General features: G+C 48.1%; 1 protein-coding gene and 1 long non-coding RNA gene across 2 annotated transcripts; both read right to left on the reverse strand.

Moving 5' to 3' along the window:
- Positions 1-1722: 1722 nt before the first annotated feature.
- Positions 1723-7905, reverse strand: LOC116353928 (uncharacterized). Its single transcript, XR_004203334.1, has 2 exons — positions 4414-7905; positions 1723-4329 (listed from the first exon to the last, which is right to left on the reverse strand). It is a non-coding gene; the product is annotated as an uncharacterized LOC116353928 (long non-coding RNA).
- A 242-nt stretch (positions 7906-8147) lies between these two features.
- Positions 8148-21331, reverse strand: ovol1a (ovo-like zinc finger 1a). The gene is made up of 5 exons (XM_031791701.1): positions 20716-21331; positions 11891-12105; positions 11589-11747; positions 10687-10831; positions 8148-8459 (listed from the first exon to the last, which is right to left on the reverse strand). Exons 1-5 carry the CDS (start codon positions 20813-20815, stop codon positions 8167-8169), a joined length of 912 nt encoding a protein of 303 aa, XP_031647561.1. The 5' UTR covers positions 20816-21331; the 3' UTR covers positions 8148-8166.
- Positions 21332-23085: the final 1754 nt, after the last annotated feature.

Here is a 23085-nt window from a genome sequence, read left to right on the forward strand (position 1 = left end):
AAGAAAGTGAAATAAACAATTCAAAATTAACATTAAACATTACACTCACCAAAATGTCAAAAGAATAGACATGTCATATTATATACAGTGTATATTTAACTAGTCAAGTCAGTTAAGAATTAATTCTTATTTTCAATGACGGCCTAGGAACAGTGGGTTAACTGGCCTAGGAACAGTGGGTTAACTGGTCTAGGAACAGTGGGCTAACTGGTCTAGGAACAGTGGGTTAACTGGTCTAGGAACAGTGGGCTAACTGGTCTAGGAACAGTGAGTTAACTGGCCTAGGAACAGTGGGTTAACTGGCCTAGGAACAGTGGGCTAACTGGTCTAGGAACAGTGGGTTAACTGGTCTAGGAACAGTGGGTTAACTGGCCTAGGAACAGTGGGCTAACTGGTCTAGGAACAGTGGGTTAACTGGCCTAGGAACAGTGGGCTAACTGGTCTAGGAACAGTGGGTTAACTGGTCTAGGAACAGTGGGTTAACTGGCCTAGGAACAGTGGGTTAACTGGCCTAGGAACAGTGGGTTAACTGGCCTAGGAACAGTGGGTTAACTGGCCTAGGAACAGTGGGTTAACTGGCCTAGGAACAGTGGGTTAACTGGCCTAGGAACAGTGGGTTAACTGGCCTAGGAACAGTGGGTTAACTGGCCTAGGAACAGTGGGTTAACTGGCCTAGGAACAGTGGGTTAACTGGCCTAGGAACAGTGGGTTAACTGGCCTAGGAACAGTGGGTTAACTGGCCTAGGAACAGTGGGTTAACTGGCCTAGGAACAGTGGGTTAACTGGCCTAGGAACAGTGGGTTAACTGGCCTAGGAACAGTGGGTTAACTGGCCTAGGAACAGTGGGTTAACTGGTCTAGGAACAGTGGGTTAACTGGCCTAGGAACAGTGGGTTAACTGGTCTAGGAACAGTGGGTTAACTGGTCCAGGAACAGTGGGTTAACTGGTCTAGGAACAGTGGGTTAACTGGTCCAGGAACAGTGGGTTAACTGGTCCAGGAACAGTGGGTTAACTGGTCTAGGAACAGTGGGTTAACTGGCCTAGGAACAGTGGGTTAACTGGCCTAGGATCAGTGGGTTAACTGGCCTAGGAACAGTGGGTTAACTGGCCTAGGAACAGTGGGTTAACTGGTCTAGGAACAGTGGGTTAACTGGCCTAGGAACAGTGGGTTAACTGGTCTAGGATCAGTGGGTTAACTGGCCTAGGAACAGTGGGTTAACTGGCCTAGGAACAGTGGGTTAACTGGTCTAGGAACAGTGGGTTAACTGGCTTGTTCAGGGGCAGAACAACAGATTTTGTACCTTGTCAGCTCGGGGGATATAATCTAGCAACCTTTGCGTTACTAGTCCAACGCTCTAACCACTAGGCTACTTGGCTACATAATGATGTGCAAATAGTTACAAAAGTACACAAGGGAAAATATTTAAACATAAATATGGGTTGTATTTACAATGGTGTTTGTTCTTCACTGGTTGCCCTTTTCTCGTGGCAACAGGTCACAAATCTTGCTGCTGTGATGGCACACTGTGGTATTTCACCCAGTAGATATGGGAGTTTATCAAAATTGGATCTGTTTTCAAATTCTTTGTGGGTCTGTGTAATCTATCACACACACACACACACACACACACACACACACACACACACAGCTCTGATTTTCTATTCATTTAAACGGAATAAAAAACTAAAGTGATTGAACTACAGATACACAGCAGGCCAATATTTGATACATTCCAGGAAATAGATTTAATATTGAGTAATAAGTGTCACCATGATTGTCATATAAAAACACCGCCTGAACACACAGACAGCATCCACAACCCACCACACCAGCATAACAATCTGTTGGCGTTAACCGACAGCAAGTCAAGCTTTGCAACATGGTAAGGAAAGTCTTAGAAAGAAAGAAACAGTTTTAAATCTCACAGTTTTACTGGCCACAAACAAACGCAGTAGTGTTTTTTTTTTTTTATACAGTACACAACGAAATAGAACAATTTCATACATTTTTTGTGTGATAAACCGAAAACAAAACCCCAGATACAACCAGGTCCATATTTATTGGCACCCTGGATAAAGATAAGCAAAAAAATCTTGTATAAATAAAACAATATAAAATACTGAGATATATTTCATGCAACAAAAAAAGGGTGAAAATATACTATTTTATAACAATACAATTGCTCAGAGAATGAAATTTTGTTGAACAGGAAATACATACAAACCCCCCCCCCCCCCCCCCCCCCAAAAAAAAGTGGGGTTCTTGGCACCCCTGTTGTCAATGCTCCAGCACCCTGCGAGGATAACACCACTGAGCCCATTTCTAGAATGTTTTATGTGCCTGGAGAACACGTTGGGTGGAATCTTAATCCAGTCCTCCACACAGAATCAAAAGCCCGGGGACTGAGGTGACTATTGCAGCATCTAGATGTGTGGGTAAATGTTCGATTCGTCCTGGAGGTTATTATCATCTTGCTGGAAGTTCCACTTGTGTCAGCCTCCTTGGCAGAAGAAAATCTGGTTTTTGGCACACACACACACACACAAAGATCACAGTTCACACACACACACACACACAAAGATCACAGTTCACACACACACACACACACACACAAAGATCACAGTTCACACACACACACACACAGAGAGATCACAGTTCACACACAGAGATCACAGTTCACACACACACACAGAGATCACAGTTCACACACACAAAGGGCACAGTTCACACACACAGAGATCACAGTTCACACACACACACACACACAAAGATCACAGTTCACACACACACACACAGAGATCACAGTTCACACACACACACACACACACACACACAAAGATCACAGTTCACACACACACACACAGAGATCACAGTTCACACACACACACACACACAAAGATCACAGTTCACACACACACACACAAAGATCACAGTTCACACACACACACACACACAAAGATCACAGTTCACACACACAAAGATCACAGTTCACACACACACTACATTCTCACACACACACTCAAAATAATGTCCTGGTACTGGATAAAGTTCCTGATGCCGTTGACCTTAAACAAGTGTCCCATGATCAGTGGAAACAAAACAGCCCCATAACATCAAAACATCCACCCCCATATTTTACAGTAGGTACGGCGGTTCGTTCCTGCTTCTGTTCCTCAACGTCAAACCCACCTCTGTTGTTCAACGCCAAACCCACCGCTGTTGTGCGGTGAGGAGCTCTATTTACAGGTCATCTGACCAAAGCACCGGTTCCTATGCCGTTTAGCAAACACCAGGCGGTGGAAACGCCAGGCGGTGGAAACGCCAGGCGGTGGAAACGCCAGGCGGTGGAAACACCAGGCGGTGGAAACACCAGGCGGTGGAAACGCCAGGCGGTGCTATGGTCAGATGACATGAAAATATAGTTCGTTCGCTGAGCAATTGTATTGATATAAAAAAATCTAAATATACCATTTCCCCATTTTGTTGAGCAGGCAATATCGCTCAGAATTAGTCTTTTGTATTGAATTATTTTGTCATCTGTATCAAGGGGGGGGGGGGGGGGTAATAATGGCGGACCTGACCATACCTACAGTACAGTCGTCATTCAAATGCCTGTCATCAATAGAAAACACCTCGGTCTCTCTCTCTCTCTCTCTCCATTATACAGTGATAGAAACGATCATTGTGATCTCAGCAGTGCAGAAAGCAGATCGCCATTTTGGTTCTCTTTAGCTTATGAGTAGTCAGGCACTTATACAGTAGAAACACACACACACAAAATGCAGATTCCCAATCTCTAATAACAATGCCACATACAACAAACAGAAAACCGCACATCAAACATATGAATATGAAAACCTACAACAAGCGCTACTTACAGAAAAACTCAATCGAAAAAAACAACAGTGTTTTATAGTGGAGTTCTTTGTAACCCAAGAATGAGTCTAAATCCTATACTAAACCTACAACAAATCTTAGCCTGGTTCTAGATCTGCGTGTTGTGTTGTCTTGTCAAATGCAACAGGAGTTGGCTACACAGCACAAAACAGATCTGGGACCAGGATAGAATAAACTAACTGTGCTTTTCCAGTATGCTAGCAGTAATCTCTTCCACAGACGTTATATCCCTTCCAAGTCCTATTGGATATGAATGTAAACACGACTGGCACTTTGTCTCACAGTCTCGGTCTTTAAACAGTAGTCACGGTTATAGAACACAGGGTTGGGATCAATTCCATTTAAAATACCAGTCAATTCAAATTGCACCTTTCAGAAGCTGTGGCATCACCCAGGTGGGTGCTACATGTTCGGCAATGGAGGTCCAGTACCTACAGAGGTCCAGTACCTACAGAGGTCCAGAAGTCCAGTACCTACAGAGGTCCAGTACCTAAAGAGGTCCAGAAATCCAGTACCTACAGAGGTCCAGTACCTACAGAGGTCCAGAAGTCCAGTACCTACAGAGGTCCAGTACCTAAAGAGGTCCAGAAATCCAGTACCTACAGAGGTCCAGTACCTAAAGAGGTCCAGAAGTCCAGTACCTACAGAGGTCCAGTACCTACAGAGGTCCAGAAGTCCAGTACCTACAGAGGTCCAGAAGTCCAGTACCTACAGAGGTCCAGTACCTAAAGAGGTCCAGAAGTCCAGTACCTGCAGGAGGTCCAGCACCTACAGAGGAGCGGGTCCTGTGGACGAGGAGTGGGTCCTATGGTGGAGGAGCGGGTCCTGTGGTGGAGGAGCGTTGGAGAAGCAGGTGCGGTGCACTGATAAAGAGCTCTGGGTCTGTTTGTCAGACTGTCTTTGATTCTCTCTGTATCGTCGAGGTCCCCTCCTGTCAACTCCCAGCCTTTCATCCCAAGTCAAACAGAGACATTCAGTCTCTCCACCATCTCGATTTTAAAATTTGTTGTTTGTTTATTTTCCTTTTTATGCGTTTTGAGATTATTTTCTGTCATGAAAAGTGCTATACAAGATAAATAAATTATTATTGTTATTATTTATTCAAAGGCAAACCAAATTCCGATTCCAAATGTTGCTCATTGAAAAGCATTGGAATACTTCCTGAATTGACTGGAATTGACCCCAACCTTTGCTGTAGTAGTATAGGGTAATGTAGTTACAGCACCTTACTGTAGTATAGGGTAATGTAGTTACAGCACCTTACAGTGGTATAGGGTAATGTAGTTACAGCACCGTACAGTAGTATAGGGTAATGTAGTTACAGCACCTTACAGTGGTATAGGGTAATGTAGTTACAGCACCGTACAGTAGTATAGGGTAATGTAGTTACAGCACCTTACAGTGGTATAGGGTAATGTAGTTACAGCACCGTACAGCAGTATAGGGTAATGTAGTTACAGCACCTTACAGTGGTATAGGGTAATGTAGTTACAGCACCGTACAGTGGTATAGGGTAATGTAGTTACAGCACCTTACTGTAGTATAGGGTAATGTAGTTGCATCACCTTACTGTAGTATAGGGTAATGTAGTTACAGCACCTTACTGTAGTATAGGGTAATGTAGTTACATCACCTTACTGTAGTATAGGGTAATGTAGTTACAGCACCTTCCTGTAGTATGGGGTAATGTAGTTACAGCACCTTACAGTGGTATAGGGTAATGTAGTTACAGCACCGTATAGTAGTATAGGGTAATGTAGTTACAGCACCGTACAGTGGTATAGGGTAATGTAGTTACAGCACCGTACAGTGGTATAAGGTAATGTAGTTACAGCACCTTACTGTAGTATAGGGTAATGTAGTTGCATCACCTTACTGTAGTATAGGGTAATGTAGTTACCGCACCTTACTGTAGTATAGGGTAATGTAGTTACATCACCTTACTGTAGTATAGGGTAATGTAGTTACATCACCTTACTGTAGTATGGGGTAATGTGGTTACAGCACCGTACAGTAGTATAGGGTAATGTAGTTACAGCACCTCACAGTGGTATAGGGTAATGTAGTTACATCACCTTACTGTAGTATAGGGTAATGTAGTTGCATCACCTTACTGTAGTATAGGGTAATGTAGTTACAGCACCTTACTGTAGTATAGGGTAATGTAGTTACATCACCTTACTGTAGTATAGGGTAATGTAGTTGCATCACCTTACTGTAGTATATGGTAATGTAGTTGCATCACCTTACTGTAGTATAGGGTAATGTAGTTACAGCACCTTACTGTAGTATAGGGTAATGTAGTTGCATCACCTTACTGTAGTATAGGGTAATGTAGTTACAGCACCTTACTGTAGTATAGGGTAATGTAGTTACATCACCTTACTGTAGTATAGGGTAATGTAGGTACAGCACCTTACTGTAGTATGGGGTAATGTAGTTACAGCACCTTACTGTGGTATAGGGTAATGTAGTTACATCACCTTACTGTAGTATGGGGTAATGTAGTTACATCACCTTACTGTAGTATAGGGTAATGTAGTTACATCACCGTCCTGTAGTATGGGGTAATGTAGTTACAGCACCTTACAGTGGTATAGGGTAATGTAGTTACAGCACCGTATAGTAGTATAGGGTAATGTAGTTACAGCACCGTACAGTGGTATAGGGTAATGTAGTTACAGCACCGTACAGTGGTATAGGGTAATGTAGTTACAGCACCTTACTGTAGTATAGGGTAATGTAGTTGCATCACCTTACTGTAGTATAGGGTAATGTAGTTACAGCACCTTGCTGTAGTATAGGGTAATGTAGTTACATCACCTTACTGTAGTATGGGGCAATGTAGTTACAGCACCTTACTGTAGTATAGGGTAATGTAGTTACATCACCTTACTGTAGTATAGGGTAATGTAGTTACATCACCTTACTGTAGTATGGGGTAATGTAGCTACAGCACCGTACAGTAGTATAGGGTAATGTAGTTACAGCACCTTACAGTGGTATAGGGTAATGTAGTTACATCACCTTACTGTAGTATAGGGTAATGTAGTTGCATCACCTTACTGTAGTATAGGGTAATGTAGTTACAGCACCTTACTGTAGTATAGGGTAATGTAGTTACATCACCTTACTGTAGTATAGGGTAATGTAGTTGCATCACCTTACTGTAGTATAGGGTAATGTAGTTGCATCACCTTACTGTAGTATAGGGTAATGTAGTTACAGCACCTTACTGTAGTATAGGGTAATGTAGTTGCATCACCTTACTGTAGTATAGGGTAATGTAGTTACAGCACCTTACTGTAGTATAGGGTAATGTAGTTACATCACCTTACTGTAGTATAGGGTAATGTAGGTACAGCACCTTACTGTAGTATGGGGTAATGTAGTTACAGCGCCTTACTGTGGTATAGGGTAATGTAGTTACATCACCTTACTGTAGTATGGGGTAATGTAGTTACAGCACCTTACTGTAGTATAGGGTAATGTAGTTACATCACCGTACTGTAGTATAGGGTAATGTAGTTACAGCACCTTACTGTAGTATAGGGTAATGTAGTTGTGCAAAAGATTTCCTACAGTATACCATTTTCCCTTTTCAGAAGTGTAAACCCAAAAACAAACATTGTCTCTTTTTATCAATCAAATTCATAATAACATACACATATTCAATTTATAACAAAATAAATATATTAAACCCTTTACTGCATTATATATATATGTTTTCCTTGATAAGAACCATAACAATCTCAAACTAGACATTATCTCAATCCTAATCTCACACGTTGCCACTACGTTAGATTTCATTTACCTAGGTCGTTTTCATTAGGCACCAAACCGAAGTAAATGGCCTGAAACAGGGAGAGACGACCTTGCATCTGTCCAATAGGAAACGTTACATTGTCGTGAATACATTACTTTACATGCCCTAATGAATACGACCCTGTAGATGGTTTTGGCAACAAACAAAAAAACTCCCTCTACTGCCCCCCCTCCCTCCCTCTCCTCATCCCTCCCTCCCTCCCTCCCTCCCTCCCTCCCTCTCCTCATCCCTCCCTCCCTCTCCTCATCCCTCCCTCCCTCTCCTCATCCCTCCCTCCCTCCCTCCCTCTCCTCATCCCTCCCTCCCCTCATCCCTCCCTCCCTCTCCTCATCCCTCCCTCCCTCCCTCCCTCTCCTCATCCCTCCCTCCCCTCATCCCTCCCTCCCTCTCCTCATCCCTCCCTCCCTCCCTCTACTGCCCCCCTGATCCTGTAGTATCATCACTATATTGACTGTTCGAAAATACGGCGACCCAGGCATTGACTCCTCACCCCCCTCCCCTCTCCCCCCTTCGCCCTCAGGAAGGCGGAGTTGGGGTGGAGGGCGTGGTAGTGTTTGAGCAGTGCACCCTGGGAAGAGGCGGTGTGGCCACACTCCTCACAGACGTAGAGTTTGTTGCGTCTCTCCTTATAGGCGTACTGCAGGGTCACACCGTGGATCTTCTTCATGTGAGACTCTAGAGAGCAGCGCTGGGTGAAGGCCTTGTCACACAGAGAGCACTTGTAGGGACGCACTCCTAGAGGGAGAGAGGGATTCGCGATGGAGGGAGAGAGGGATTAGCGATGGAAGGAGAGAGGGATTCGAGATGGCGGGAGAGAGGGATTCGAGATGGCGGGAGAGAGGGATTCGAGATGGCGGGAGAGAGGGATTCGAGATGGCGGGAGAGAGGGATTCGAGATGGCGGGAGAGAGGGATTCAAGATGGCGGGAGAGAGGGATTCGAGATGGCGGGAGAGAGGGATTCGAGATGGAGGGAGAGAGGGATTAGAGATGGAGGGAGGGATTAGAGATGGAGGGATGGATTAGAGATGGAGGGATGGAGGGACTGGATTAGAGATGGAGGGATGGAGGGAGAGGAATGAGATGAGATGGAGGAGCACTGGGTGGAGTTAGGGGTGGGTGGGGTTTAGTGAGGGGTGGGTGGGGTTTAGTGAGGGGTGGAGTTAGGGGTGGGTGGGGTTTAGTGAGGGGTGGGTGGGGTTTAGTGGGGGTGGATGGGGTATAGTGAGGGGTGGGCTGAGGGGTGGGCTGAGGGGTCTAGTGAGGGGTGGGCTGAGGGGTCTAGTGAGGGGTGGGCTGAGGGGTCTAGTGAGGGGTGGGCTGAGGGGTCTAGTGAGGGGTGGGCTGAGGGGTCTAGTGAGGGGTGGGCTGAGGGGTCTAGTGAGGGGTGGGCTGAGGGGTCTAGTGAGGGGTTGGCTGAGGGGTGGGCTGAGGGGTTTTGTGAGGGGTGGGCTGAGGGGTCTAGTGAGGCGTATAGTGAGGCGTATAGTGAGGGGTGGGCTGAGGGGTTTAGTGAGGGGTGGGCTGAGGGGTCTAGTGAGGGGTGGGCTGAGGGGTCTAGTGAGGGGTGTAGTGAGGGGTGGGCTGAGGGGTATAGTGAGGGGTAGGCTGAGGGGTATAGTGAGGGGTGGGCTGGTTAATGGTTTGTGTAGTGTACCTGCAAATCAGTTTTTCTGTACATCTCTGTCCGTGTGCCTGTGTGTGTCCTACCCGTGTGTGTCCTACCCGTGTGTGTGTGTGTGCATGTGTGTGTGTGTGTGCGCATGTGTTCTACCTGTGTGTGTGTCCTACCTGTGTGTGTGTGTGTGTTCTTCCTGTGCGTGTATGTGTGTGTCCTACCTGTGTGTGTATGTGTGTGTTCTTCCTGTGCGTGTGTGTGTGTGTCCTACCCGTGTGTGTGTGTGTGCATGTGTGTGTGTGTGTGTGCGCATGTGTTCTACCTGTGTGTGTGTCCTACCTGTGTGTGTGTGTGTGTGTGTGTTCTTCCTGTGCGTGTATGTGTGTGTCCTACCTGTGTGTGTATGTGTGTGTTCTTCCTGTGCGTGTGTGTGTGTGTCCTACCTGTGTGTGTGTGTGTGTGTGTTTCCTGTGCGTGTGTGTGTGTGTCCTACCTGTGTGTGTGTGTGTGTGTGTGTGTGTGTGTGTGTGTGTCCTACCTGTGTGTGTGTGTGTGTCCTACCTGTGTGTGTGTGTGTGTGTGTTGTGTCCTACCTGTGTGTGTGTGTGTGTGTGTGTGTGTCCTACCTGTGTGTGTGTGTGTCCTACCTGTGTGTGTGTGTGTGTGTGTGTGTGTGTCCTACCTGTGTGTGTGTGTGTGTGTGTGTCCTACCTGTGTGTGGTGTGTCTACCTGTGTGTGTGTGTGGTGTGTCCTACCTGTGTGTGTGTGTGGTGTGTCCTACCTGTGTGTGTGTGTGGTGTGTCCTACCTGTGTGTGTGTGTCCTACCTGTGTGTGTGTCCTACCTGTGTGTGTGTGTGGTGTGTCCTACCTGTGTGTGTGTGTGTGTGTCCTACCTGTGTGTGTGTTGTGTGTGTCCTACCTGTGTGTGTGTGTGTCCTACCTGTGTGTGTGTGTGGTGTGTCCTACCTGTGTGTGTGTGTGTGGTGTGTCCTACCTGTGTGTGTGTGTCCTACCTGTGTGTGTGTGTGGTGTGTCCTACCTGTGTGTGTGTGTGCGTGTGTCCTACCTGTGTGTGTGTGTGTGTGTGTGTGTGTGTCCTACCTGTGTGTGTGTGTGTGTGTCCTACCTGTGTGTGTGTGTGTGTGTGTGTGCGTCCTACCTGTGTGTGTGTGTGTGTGTGTGTGTGTGTGCGTGTCCTACCTGTGTGTGTGTGTGTGTGTGTCCTACCTGTGTGTGTGTGTGTCCTACCTGTGTGTGTGTGTGTGTGTCCTACCTGTGTGTGTTTCCTACCTGTGTGTGTGTCTGTGTGTGTGTGTGTTGTGTCTGTGTCTGTGTCTGTCCTACCTGTGTGTGTTCTGACGTGTCTCTTCAGGTCGAAGGTGTCGTTGAACCCTTTACCACAGTGGTTACACAGGTGTCTCTTAGTATCACTGTGACACTTCAGGTGTCGGTTCAACATCCTCTGGTACTGGAACACCTTCTGACACACCTGATGGGTTACACAGGAACAGGAGAGAGAGAGAGAGGGGATAGGGAGGAACAGGAGAGAGAGAGAGAGAGAGATAGGGAGTGGAGAGAGGGGGGATTAGACATGGAGGGAGTGGAGAGAGGGGGGATTAGACATGGAGGGAGTGGAGAGAGGGGGGATTAGACATGGAGGGAGTGGAGAGAGGGGGGATTAGACATGGAGGGAGTGGAGAGAGGGGGGATTAGACATGGAGGGAGTGGAGAGAGGGGGGATTAGACATGGAGGGAGTGGAGAGAGGGGGGATTAGAAATGGAGGGAGTGGAGAGGAGAGGGTTAGACATGAGGGAGTGGAGAGAGGGGGATTAGAAATGGAGGGAGTGGAGAGAGGGGGGATTAGACATGGAGGGAGTGGAGAGAGGGGGGATTAGACATGGAGGGAGTGGAGAGAGGGGGGATTAGACATGGAGGGAGTGGAGAGAGGGGGGATTAGACATGGAGGGAGTGGAGAGAGGGGGGATTAGACATGGAGGGAGTGGAGAGGAGAGGGTTAGACATGAGGGAGTGGAGAGGAGAGGGGGATTAGACACGGGGGGAGTGGAGAGAGGGGGATTAGAAATGGAGGGAGTGGAGAGGGATTAGAAATGGAGGGAGTGGAGAGGAGAGGGTTAGACATGGAGGGAGTTGAGGGGGGGGATTAGACATGGAGGGAGTGGAGAGCGGGGGATTAGATACGGAGGGAGAGATGGGGAATGGTGAGAGAGGAGGTTATTTGACATACCTGGCACACGAACGACGCCTGAGCACCTGTCCCTGACTTCGTTACTGTGGAGACCGGGGCAGTAGCGGATGTCGTCAAGGCAACAGGTGTGGTGGTGATTTCGGGGACGGCAGGCTGGGGAGGTATTGGAATCTCACTGGGTAGCTCACCTGTAGTCACCTATAGAAGAAACAGAGAAGGACAGACAGGAGAAAAAAACGAGTTAAGAGATGATTGGGCGTTTTATATTCCCAGAACAACAAACACGATGACGACACACACATAAAAAAGACTACATTCCCCATGATGCCTCAGTCACCCACCTTGATTTTGGAGCGGACGTAGGTGCTGCTCTGTGCCCTCCTCTTGACCTCTAACCCCCGACCCAGCAACGTGCACGAGGGCAGCTCCGCTCTCGGGGTCATCCCGCTGTGCTCGTCACGCAGGTTGGTGAACTCGTAGCGTGTCGTCGTGGAGAGGCAGAGAGCGGTCTCTGCTGGGCTGGCTTCAGTCTCCTCCAATAAGGGGAATGCAGACACTGGAACAAGAGAGGAGAAAAGATAGAATATAACCTACAATATGGTCACACACACACACACACACACAGGGGGGGGGACTTGTGTGTGTGTGTGTTTAAAGGCATTGTCTTGTGCCTCACACACACTATAGTTACCGTTGGACCAGTCTGACCGGCCAGTCCAGAGACACAGGTTTCTGCTGTAAGCTCCTCAAACACACACACACCTCCAGGTAGTACACACACACACACACCTCCAGGTAGTACACACACACACACACACACCTCCAGGTAGTACACACACACACACACACACACACACCTCCAGGCAGTACACACACACACACCCCTCCAGGCAGTACACACACACACACCCCTCCAGGCAGTACACACACACACACCCCTCCAGGCAGTACACACACACACCCCTCCAGGCAGTACACACACACACACACACACCTCTAGGCAGTACACACACACACACACACACACCTCTAGGCAGTACACACACACACACACCTCTAGGCAGTACACACACACACACACACACACACACACACCCCTCTAGGCAGTACACACACACACCCCTCTAGGCAGTACACACACACACACCCCTCTAGGCAGTACACACACACACCCCTCTAGGCAGTACACACACACACCCCTCCAGGCAGTACACACACACACCTCTAGGCAGTACACACACACACACCTCTAGGCAGTACACACACACACACACACACCTCTAGGCAGTACACACACACACACACCTCTAGGCAGTACACACACACACACCTCTAGGCAGTACACACACACACACACACACACCTCTAGGCAGTACACACACACCTCTAGGCAGTACACACACACACACACACCTCTAGGCAGTACACACACGCCTCCAGGCAGTACACACACACACGCCTCCAGGCAGTACACACACACACACGCCTCCAGGCAGTACACACACACACACGCCTCCAGGCAGTACACACACACACACGCCTCCAGGCAGTACACACACACGCCTCCAGGCAGTACACACACACCTCCAGGCAGTACACACACACGCCTCCAGGCAGTACACACACACACACACACACACACGCCTCCAGGCAGTACACACACACACGCCTCCAGGCAGTACACACACCCCTCCAGGCAGTACACACACACACGCCTCCAGGCAGTACACACACACACGCCTCCAGGCAGTACACACACACACGCCTCCAGGCAGTACACACACACACACACCCCTCCAGGCAGTACACACACACACACACCCCTCCAGGCAGTACACACACACACACACACACACACCCCTCCAGGCAGTACACACACACGCCTCCAGGCAGTACACACACACGCCTCCAGGCAGTACACACACACCCCTCCAGGCAGTACACACACCCCTCCAGGCAGTACACACACACACACACACACACACACCACACACACACACACACACACACCTCCAGGCAGTACACACACACACCTCTAGGCAGTACACACACACACACCTCCAGGCAGTACACACACACACACCTCCAGGCAGTACACACACACGCCTCCAGGCAGTACACACACACACACCTCCAGGCAGTACACACACACGCCTCCAGGCAGTACACACACACGCCTCTAGGCAGTACACACACACACACACCTCTAGGCAGTACACACACACACACACACACACACACACACACACACACACACACACACCTCTAGGCAGTACACACACACACCTCTAGGCAGTACACACACACACCTCTAGGCAGTACACACACACACACACAATCACCTCTAGGCAGTACACACACACACACACAATCACCTCTAGGCAGTACACACACACCTCTAGGCAGTACACACACACACACACACCTCTAGGCAGTACACACACACACACCTCTAGGCAGTACACACACACACACACCTCTAGGCAGTACACACACACACACCTCTAGGCAGTACACACACACACACACCTCCAGGCAGTACACACACACACACCTCCAGGCAGTACACACACACACGCCTCCAGGCAGTACACACACGCCTCCAGGCAGTACACACACGCCTCCAGGCAGTACACACACACACACACACACACACACCTCTAGGCAGTACACACACACACCTCTAGACAGTACACACACACACCTCTAGACAGTACACACACACACACACACACACCTCCAGGCAGTACAGACACCCCTCCAGACAGTACACACACACACACCCCTCCAGGCAGTACACACACACACACCTCTAGGCAGTACACACACACACACCTCTAGGCAGTACACACACACACACCTCTAGGCAGTACACACACGCCTCCAGGCAGTACACACACACACACACCTCCAGGCAGTATAGACACCCCTCCAGGCAATACAGACATCCCTCCAGACAGTACAGACACCCCTCCAGACAGTACAGACACCCCTCCAGACAGTACAGACACCCCTCCAGACAGTACAGACACCCCTCCAGACAGTACAGACACCCCTCCAGACAGTAAGTGTAGAGACGTATGTGTGTGTGTGTTCTATAAATGTCAGTTGATCACACAATTGAATCTGTTGATTCTATAACAGGACAGGAGCCAATCGGATAACTCGTAAATCAAAGCATTGCATGAGGTCGCGTTGTTTTGTGTGGCTCATAATCAGGGGTGTCAACCAAAAACCCTGAGGGGCATCTCTGCTAAAATCTGGGTAAAAGATTTAAAGGAATGTGAGTCTTATTCAGTACATGTAGTTGTTGGCTGCTTTTCTAAAGTCTAATAACCTTGCCAACAGGCTTGCCAGCTAAGATAGTTAGACAAGATAACAATTCAAACTTGATTTATAGCTTGAAATGGCTTCTTGGTGGTCAATTGAATATACAAACATTCGTTCCACATTTTGTTACGTTACAGCCTTATTCTAAATAGATATTTTTCCTCCTCAATCTTCAAACAATGCCCCATAATGACCTCACAATGCCCCATTATGACATCACAATGCCCCATAATGACATCACAATGCCCCATAATGACATCACAATGCCCCATAATGCCAAAGCAGAAAGAGGTTTTTAGACATTTTTGAAAATGTATTAAATTTTTTTTAAATGAAATATTACATTTACATTAGTATTCAGACCCTTTACTCAGTACTTCGTTGAAGCACCTTTGGCAGTGATTACAGACTTGAGTCTTCTTGGGTATGACGCTACAAGCTTGGCACACCTGTATTTGGGGAGTTTCTCTCATTCTTCTCTGCAGATCCTCTCAAGCTCTATCAGGTTGAATGGGACCGTCGCTGCACAGCTATTTTCAGGTCTCTCCAGAGATGTTAGATTGGGTTCAAGTCCGGGCTCTGGCTGGGCCACTCAAGGACATTCAGAGACTTGTCCCGAAGCAACTCCTGCGTTGTCTTGGCTGTGTGCTTAGGGTCATTGTCCTGTTGGAAGGTGAACCTTCACCCCAGTCTGAGATCCTGAGCCCTCTGGATCAGGTTTTGACCAAGGATCTCTCTGTACTTTGCTCCATTAATCTTTCCCCTCGATCCTGACTAGTCTCCCAGTCCCTGCCACTGAAAAACAACTCCACAGCATCCTTAGCTGGGCGGGACGTTTGGAAATATGAGGCAAAATTTGAGTATACCCACTTCTCCAGGTGGAACAACACCACTACTCCAGGTGGAACAACACCACTACTCCAGGTGGAACAACACCACTACTCCAGGTGAAACAACACCACTACTCCAGGTGAAACAACACCACTTCTCCAGGTGAAACAACACCACTACTCCAGGTGGAACAACACCACTACTCCAGGTGGAACAACACCACTACTCCAGGTGGAACAACACCACTACTCCAGGTGGAACAACACCACTACTCCAGGTGGAACAACACCACTACTCCAGGTGGAACAACACCACTACTCCAGGTGAAACAACACCACTACTCCAGGTGGAACAACACCACTTCTCCAGGTGGAACAACATCACTTCTCCAGGTGGAACAACACCACTTCTCCAGGTGGAACAACACCACTTCTCCAGGTTGAACAACATCACTTCTCCAGGTTGAACAACATCACTTCTCCAGGTTGAACAACATCACTTCTCCAGGTGGTTGCTCCCCTATAGACACAAATAGTTTACTTCACTCATTGAATTCCTTTGAAAACAGGAAGGGAAAAAAAAAAGTCTCCGCTTCCTCTTCCGCTCTACTGATGGTTCCGTGCACCTCGGAAGGAACCATTTACGAGGGAGAGGGGTAACTCTTTGCCTGTTCCAGTCCGGGGGGGGGGGGGGGGGGTAAGTCTTTGCCTGGTCCAGTCCGGGGGGGTAACTCTTTGCCTGGTCCACCAGTCGGGGGGGGGGGGGGGTAACTCTTTGCCTGGTCCAGTCCGGGGGGGGGGTAAGTCTTTGCCTGGTCCACCAGTCGGGGGGGGGGGGGTAACTCTTTGCCTGGTCCACCAGTCGGGGGGGGGGGTAACTCTTTGCCTGGTCCAGTCCGGGGGGGGGGGTAAGTCTTTGCCTGGTCCACCAGTCGGGGGGGGGGGGTAACTCTTTGCCTGGTCCACCAGTCGGGGGGGGGGGGGGTAAGTCTTTGCCTGGTCCACCAGTCGGGGGGGGGGGGTAACTCTTTGCCTGGTCCACCAGTCGGGGGGGGGGGTAACTCTTTGCCTGGTCCACCAGTCGGGGGGGGGGGTAACTCTTTGCCTGGTCCACCAGTCGGGGGGGGGGGGTAACTCTTTGCCTGGTCCACCAGTCGGGGGGGGGGGGGTAAGTCTTTGCCTGGTCCACCAGTCGGGGGGGGGGGGTAACTCTTTGCCTGGTCCACCAGTCGGGGGGGGGGGGTAACTCTTTGCCTGGTCCACCAGTCGGGGGGGGGGGTAACTCTTTGCCTGGTCCACCAGTCGGGGGGGGGGGTAACTCTTTGCCTGGTCCACCAGTCGGGGGGGGGGGGTAACTCTTTGCCTGGTCCACCAGTCGGGGGGGGGGGTAACTCTTTGCCTGGTCCACCAGTCGGGGGGGGGGGGTAACTCTTTGCCTGGTCCACCAGTCGGGGGGGGGGGGGGGGTAACTCTTTGCCTGATCCAGTCCGTGTGCTCCCTCCTCAAAATACAGCTGACAGATATTGTTTTATAAATAATTATGATAAAACATGGGCTTTAAAATGTAGTTTAGTAATTAATATATATATATATATATTTATGTAACAGTTTAATCTGAGGGAGCAGGTTCCACCTATTCCCAGTGTCATATTGGGACAGAATGAAGTTGGTTTTAATTTAATTGCTCAACTGAAGTCATATTTATTTCACTTCAAACAATATAACACACACACACACACACACACACACACACACACACACACACACACTAATTGTTAACGAGCTGTTTGCTCACCCCTCCCTTCCCTCACTCCAGCGTCAAGCGCACCTCCAGGCAAACAATGACTATCCATATAACCAGATATTATAACACGGATATTTGAAACCTTGGTTCAGTCTCATCTTTGAAAAGCTAATTCATGTTATCAAACAGTCTGTTCTCATAGACTAGACCAGGGGTGGGTATCTCTGTTTCTGGATTGGCGTCGGTGTGTTGAATGCAGGCAGTCACTGAACAAATCAATTAGTTTAATTGGTCAGGTGTGGAACAAAATCCTGCAGTACCTGCGGCCCTCCAGGAACAGGGTTGCACACCCCTGGACGAGACATAATAGAGTCAACGTAAATCCTGGATACTCAAATGAGTATAATATTTAACGTCTGGTATGGCTACAGAAGACAAAAAGGTTTACTTAAGGCAAAACTAAAGTAGGCTGGTATAACTCAAAGGCTGTGTTTTCAAATCTCATCACGGACAACTTTTCTACTACTTACAACTTTTTAGTTCGTTTGCAACTATTTAGCATGTTAGCGAACCCTTCCTCTAACCCTAACCCTTTAATCTAACCTAACCCATAGCCCCTAACCTTAACCCCAAACTATAACTCCTAACCTAGCCAAAGTTAGCCACCTAGCCAAAGTTAGCCACCTCGCCAAAGTTAGCCACCTCGCCAAAGTTAGCCACCTCGCCAAAGTTAGCCACCTCGCCAAAGTTAGCCACCTCGCCAAAGTTAGCCACCTCGCCAAAGTTAGCCACCTCGCCAAAGTTAGCCACCTCGCCAAAGTTAGCCACCTCGCCAAAGTTAGCCACCTCGCCAAAGTTAGCCACCTAGCCAAAGTTAGCCACCTAGCCAAAGTTAGCCACCTAGCCAAAGTTAGCCACCTAGCCAAAGTTAGCCACCTAGCCAAAGTTAGCCACCTAGCCAAAGTTAGCCACCTAGCCAAAGTTAGCCACCTAGCCAAAGTTAGCCACCTAGCCAAAGTTAGCCACAACAAATTGGAATTTGTAACATATCATACATTTTGCAGATGTGTAACATAATGTAGGTTATTGCACATCAAATGGATGATAGACATCGACAATTTAATACATGCCATACAAAAAAATATCATACTAATTGGAGTGTCCCCAATTTAAATGTACTATGTTACGTCTATCCGTGAGCACAGGCTGAACTAACGGTTTAATGAAAAGTGTCAAACACAGAGGAGGATGAAGTCAAAGACAATGTAAAGGGTGATATTCAAACAAATCGACCTAGGTGCTATCTTAACCTCCCACGGAGAGAGAGAGCGAGTCAACAGAAGAACAGTGGTTTGGTGTGTTTGCTAAGGGTGTGTGACTTGTGTGTTGGGAGACGAGGGTCCTAGCCCTAGTCCGCTATTTCACCCAGCATTTACCATCCTCCTAAACATTATCCAGACGGCGGGGGCGCGTACAGCGCACTCAATGAAGAATGCTTCTTCCCAAATGTGCACAGGTACTGTTAGCATCGTTTTTTCCCCCTCTTCTCAACATAGAAAAAAATATATCCTGTACCATTTTATTTATTTATGTATTAGTTGAAGCTACAAAAAGAATAGAATAGCTACCAATCACATGCGTTTCAATGTCCAATTATCTTGCTCAGAATGATGGTGAGAAATGTGTAAAGCTAACCTAATGCTAAACGCATTATGTGATAAACGCCATGGAAGCATTGTTAGTTAGGGACAAGGATCCCCGCCGTAGTTGGAGTGAAACACAGGGCAGGTAACTTCACACATCCGGGTAATAACTAGGTTATGGGATGCTGCTGATAGCGTTGTCACCATGACGACTGCTGGTGATTTTTGCTCTTCAGGCAAATAACCTAAACGTTCACATCTTTGGAGTTTGAAATAGTCTTGGTTTTCAATCGTTTTCATTAAAAACATATTAAATACACATCAGCAACAACAACAAAAATAGATCTTACAAAGCCTTACCCCATAACCATACTGAGAGGTTTGGTTTGTTTCTTACTTAAAGCGTTTTTAATGTTTTATTTTCCTATGTATTAGTTCAGGAAGTGAAATCTCCTGTTGGGTGCTAATCTAACGATCGTTTTCAGTACCAGAGACTTTTACAGGATCTAAAAGGTAATGATTAAAAGTTAGCTGTGGTGTGGGAAGGAGGTCTTAGGTGAACGTGTTCACATTTTAGTCATATAGTAGGCGCTAGACTTACAGGAGCAATTTGGTGTTTGGTGCCTTGCTCAAAGGGCACGTCGATAGACTTTTCATCCAGTCGTCTCGAACCAGCAACCTTTCAGTTACTGCAATTAACCAACGCTATTAACCGCTAGGCTTCCTGCCCGCTATCGGTTATCTGATACCACAGCCCATAACAAATAACAAAAAGCCCACCGGTACTGTGACGCAAGAGAGACATATCTAGTCTAGTTAAAAGAAGAAGAGGTGAACCGTCCCTCCGTGTAAAACACCGGTCACGTTAAGTATTAGGCTACTGTGTGGATTATGGATAAATATAAATATATATATTTCTATACATATATATTAGTCTGCATGTCAAACAGTTAAAGGCATGTCTGTTCTACACAGTAGGACTTACATCTAAAATATATTGCAAACCAATATGCTATTTTTTCATGAAGCGCCGCGGTATAGACTGCCTATAAGGCCAACCAATGCAGTCTATACCGCGGCGCTTCGTGAAACAAGTGGGTTTACAAGAAATATGACAGGCCGTATGGGTGAGGTAGATTGGGGCAGTGCTGCAACCTGTTTTAACCCCCCCCCCCCCTTCTCTCTCCAACAAGGAAACTACTCGGGTCTGAAGATCGGACAGTGGGAGTTGTTGGGGTGTCCTGGTTATTTTGTGGCTCACAGGGGAACAATGCCACACGCACTATAGTTGGGCCTGACCCGCTCCAATGCAGTGTCTTTACCTCTAGACCAATAAAACCCACACACATGGTATTGGAAGTCCTATGATCTATCCTGGAATATGTCCTGCCACGACAGTGTAAAAATGATGCCAAAACGTTCCACCCCGATACTGTTGTAATGTAGCCTACTTACACTTTTGGATTCTGGTTGAGTTTTTGTTAAACCGTTATAGTTAAAGCCTAACAATTTATCAATCGTGTCATTGAACACTGATTTCCCGTTATTCGGTGCCGCTGTGTGCTGCTGCTCGTGTTTCACCGAAACAAAATGGTTTATTAACGGAACACAACCCTCACCTGGGATATAGACGTACCCGCGCTCGTGGTCTGGCAGCTCGCTCCAGTTCCGCTTACCGGGAGAGTATCTCGCCTTCTTTACAAGGAAGGCTCGCGGCATGGTCGGTTTTTACGGTTAATCTGTCGCCTTCGTCTAATCAATATACTCTAGGTAAACTCGTGAGAAAAAAAAACTTCCCGCTGGAAAAAAATAAACCGTGGGGATTGTTCCCCTCTCTCCTTCTTCGCGTACTCCTCCCTCCTTCTCCACCTTAACAACAAACTTTGTAGCTGTGTAGTTTCTGTCTTCTACCTATCCCGTTTTCTTTCTCTTTTTCTCCGTTGTTTTTCTCCAAGCCCACACTCCACGTAAACAGCCCCGGTAGCGTCTCTGCAGGTGAGTTCGCTTGTTCAGGTGTGCCCGTACCTTCAGGCGACGTTCTATCCTCGGAGTTTGTCAGGTAGACCGCTGAGAACTATTCCGATTCACAGCCACCCAACACAACACGGTGAATTCAGAGGTTTGTCAGAGGCAACACAGGTAGGCTAGTCCTTTCTTTCCTTTATTCAGGAAGCACAGGTAGCAGCGCGCATGCGCCTCAGAAATAACGGTGACAAACTAGATCTGGGCCAGGCTAGTACCTGTTCGACCGGTTTCATCTTCTTCTTCTTCTTCTTTTACACACTCCCTCTCGCTTTCTCCATTCCGCTTCGAGGTGGGAACGAGAAGAAGGGTAAGACAATATATTAGAAAGGGGAGGGGTAATATTAGTGTATGGCAGAGAATGACAGCGGAGTACGTATAGAGGATAAATAAATAGTTGATGGGAAAAGGGTGAAGAGCTTCGCCACAGTGGCGCACGAGGAACAGGTATGGGAGGCGCTATTCACCTTTCTTTTATTCTCGTGTGTTTGTGTTTGTTTTGGTGAGGGGTGGGGCAGTGCATTCAGGAAGGTATTCAGACCCCTGACTTTTTTTTTCAAATTTTGTTAAGTTACAGCCTTATTCTTCACATAAGTATTCAGACCCTTTACTCAGTACTTTGCTGAAGCACCTTTGGCAGCGATTACATCCTAGAGTCTTTTTGGGTATGACGCTACAAGCTTGGCACACCTGTATTTGGGGAGTTTCTCCCATTCCTCTCTGCAGATCCTCTCAAGCTCTGTCTGGTTGGATGGGGAGCATCGTTGCACAGCTATTTTCGATTGGGTTCGAGTCCGGGCTCTGACTGGGCCACTCCAAGACATTCAGAGATGCTGAATGTCACCACCATGCTTCACTGTAGGGATGGTGCCAGGTTTGCTCCAGACATGACGCTTGGCATTCAGGCCAAATGGCCAGACAGGTGTGCATAATCACTTCACACCCACCTACAGGTACAGATTACCTCAACTAGCCTGTACCCCTCCACACTGACTCGGTACCGGTGCCCCCTGTATATAACCTCCACACTGACTCAGTACCGGTGCCCCCTGTATATAACCTCCACACTGACTCAGTACCGGTACCCCCTGTATATAACCTCCACACTGACTCGGTACCGGTGCCCCCTGTATATAACCTCCACACTGACTCGGTACCGGTGCCCCCTGTATATAACCTCCACACTGACTCAGTAACGGTGCCCCCTGTATATATCCTCCACACTGACTCAGTACCGGTACCCCCTGTATATAGCCTCAAAACTGACTCGGTACCGGTGCCCCCTGTATATAACCTCCACACTGACTCGGTACCGGTGCCCCCTGTATATAACCTCCACACTGACTCAGTACCGGTGCCCCCTGTATATAGCCTCCACACTGACTCAGTACCGGTGCCCCCTGTATATAACCTCCACACTGACTCAGTACCGGTGCCCCATGTATATAACCTCCACACTGACTCGGTACCGGTGCCCCCTGTATATAACCTCCACACTGACTCGGTGCCCCCTGTATATAACCTCCACACTGACTCAGTACCGGTGCCCCCTGTATATAGCCTCCACACTGACTCAGTACCGGTGCCCCCTGTATATAACCTCCACACTGACTCAGTACCGGTGCCCCCTGTTTATAACCTCCACACTGACTCTGTACCGGTGCCCCCTGTATATAACCTCCACACTGACTCAGTACCTGTGCCCCCTGTATATAACCTCCACACTGACTCAGTACCGGTGCCCCCTGTATATAACCTCCACACTGACTCTGTACCGGTGCCCCCTGTATATAACCTCCACACTGACTCAGTACCTGTGCCCCCTGTATATAACCTCCACACTGACTCAGTACCGGTGCCCCCTGTATATAACCTCCACACTGACTCAGTACCGGTGCCCCCTGTATATAACCTCCACACTGACTCAGTACCGGTACCCCCTGTATATAACCTCCACACTGACTCAG

The sequence above is a fragment of the Oncorhynchus kisutch genome, linkage group LG16, assembly GCF_002021735.2.
Source record: "Oncorhynchus kisutch isolate 150728-3 linkage group LG16, Okis_V2, whole genome shotgun sequence".
NCBI classification, from domain to species: domain Eukaryota; kingdom Metazoa; phylum Chordata; class Actinopteri; order Salmoniformes; family Salmonidae; genus Oncorhynchus; species Oncorhynchus kisutch.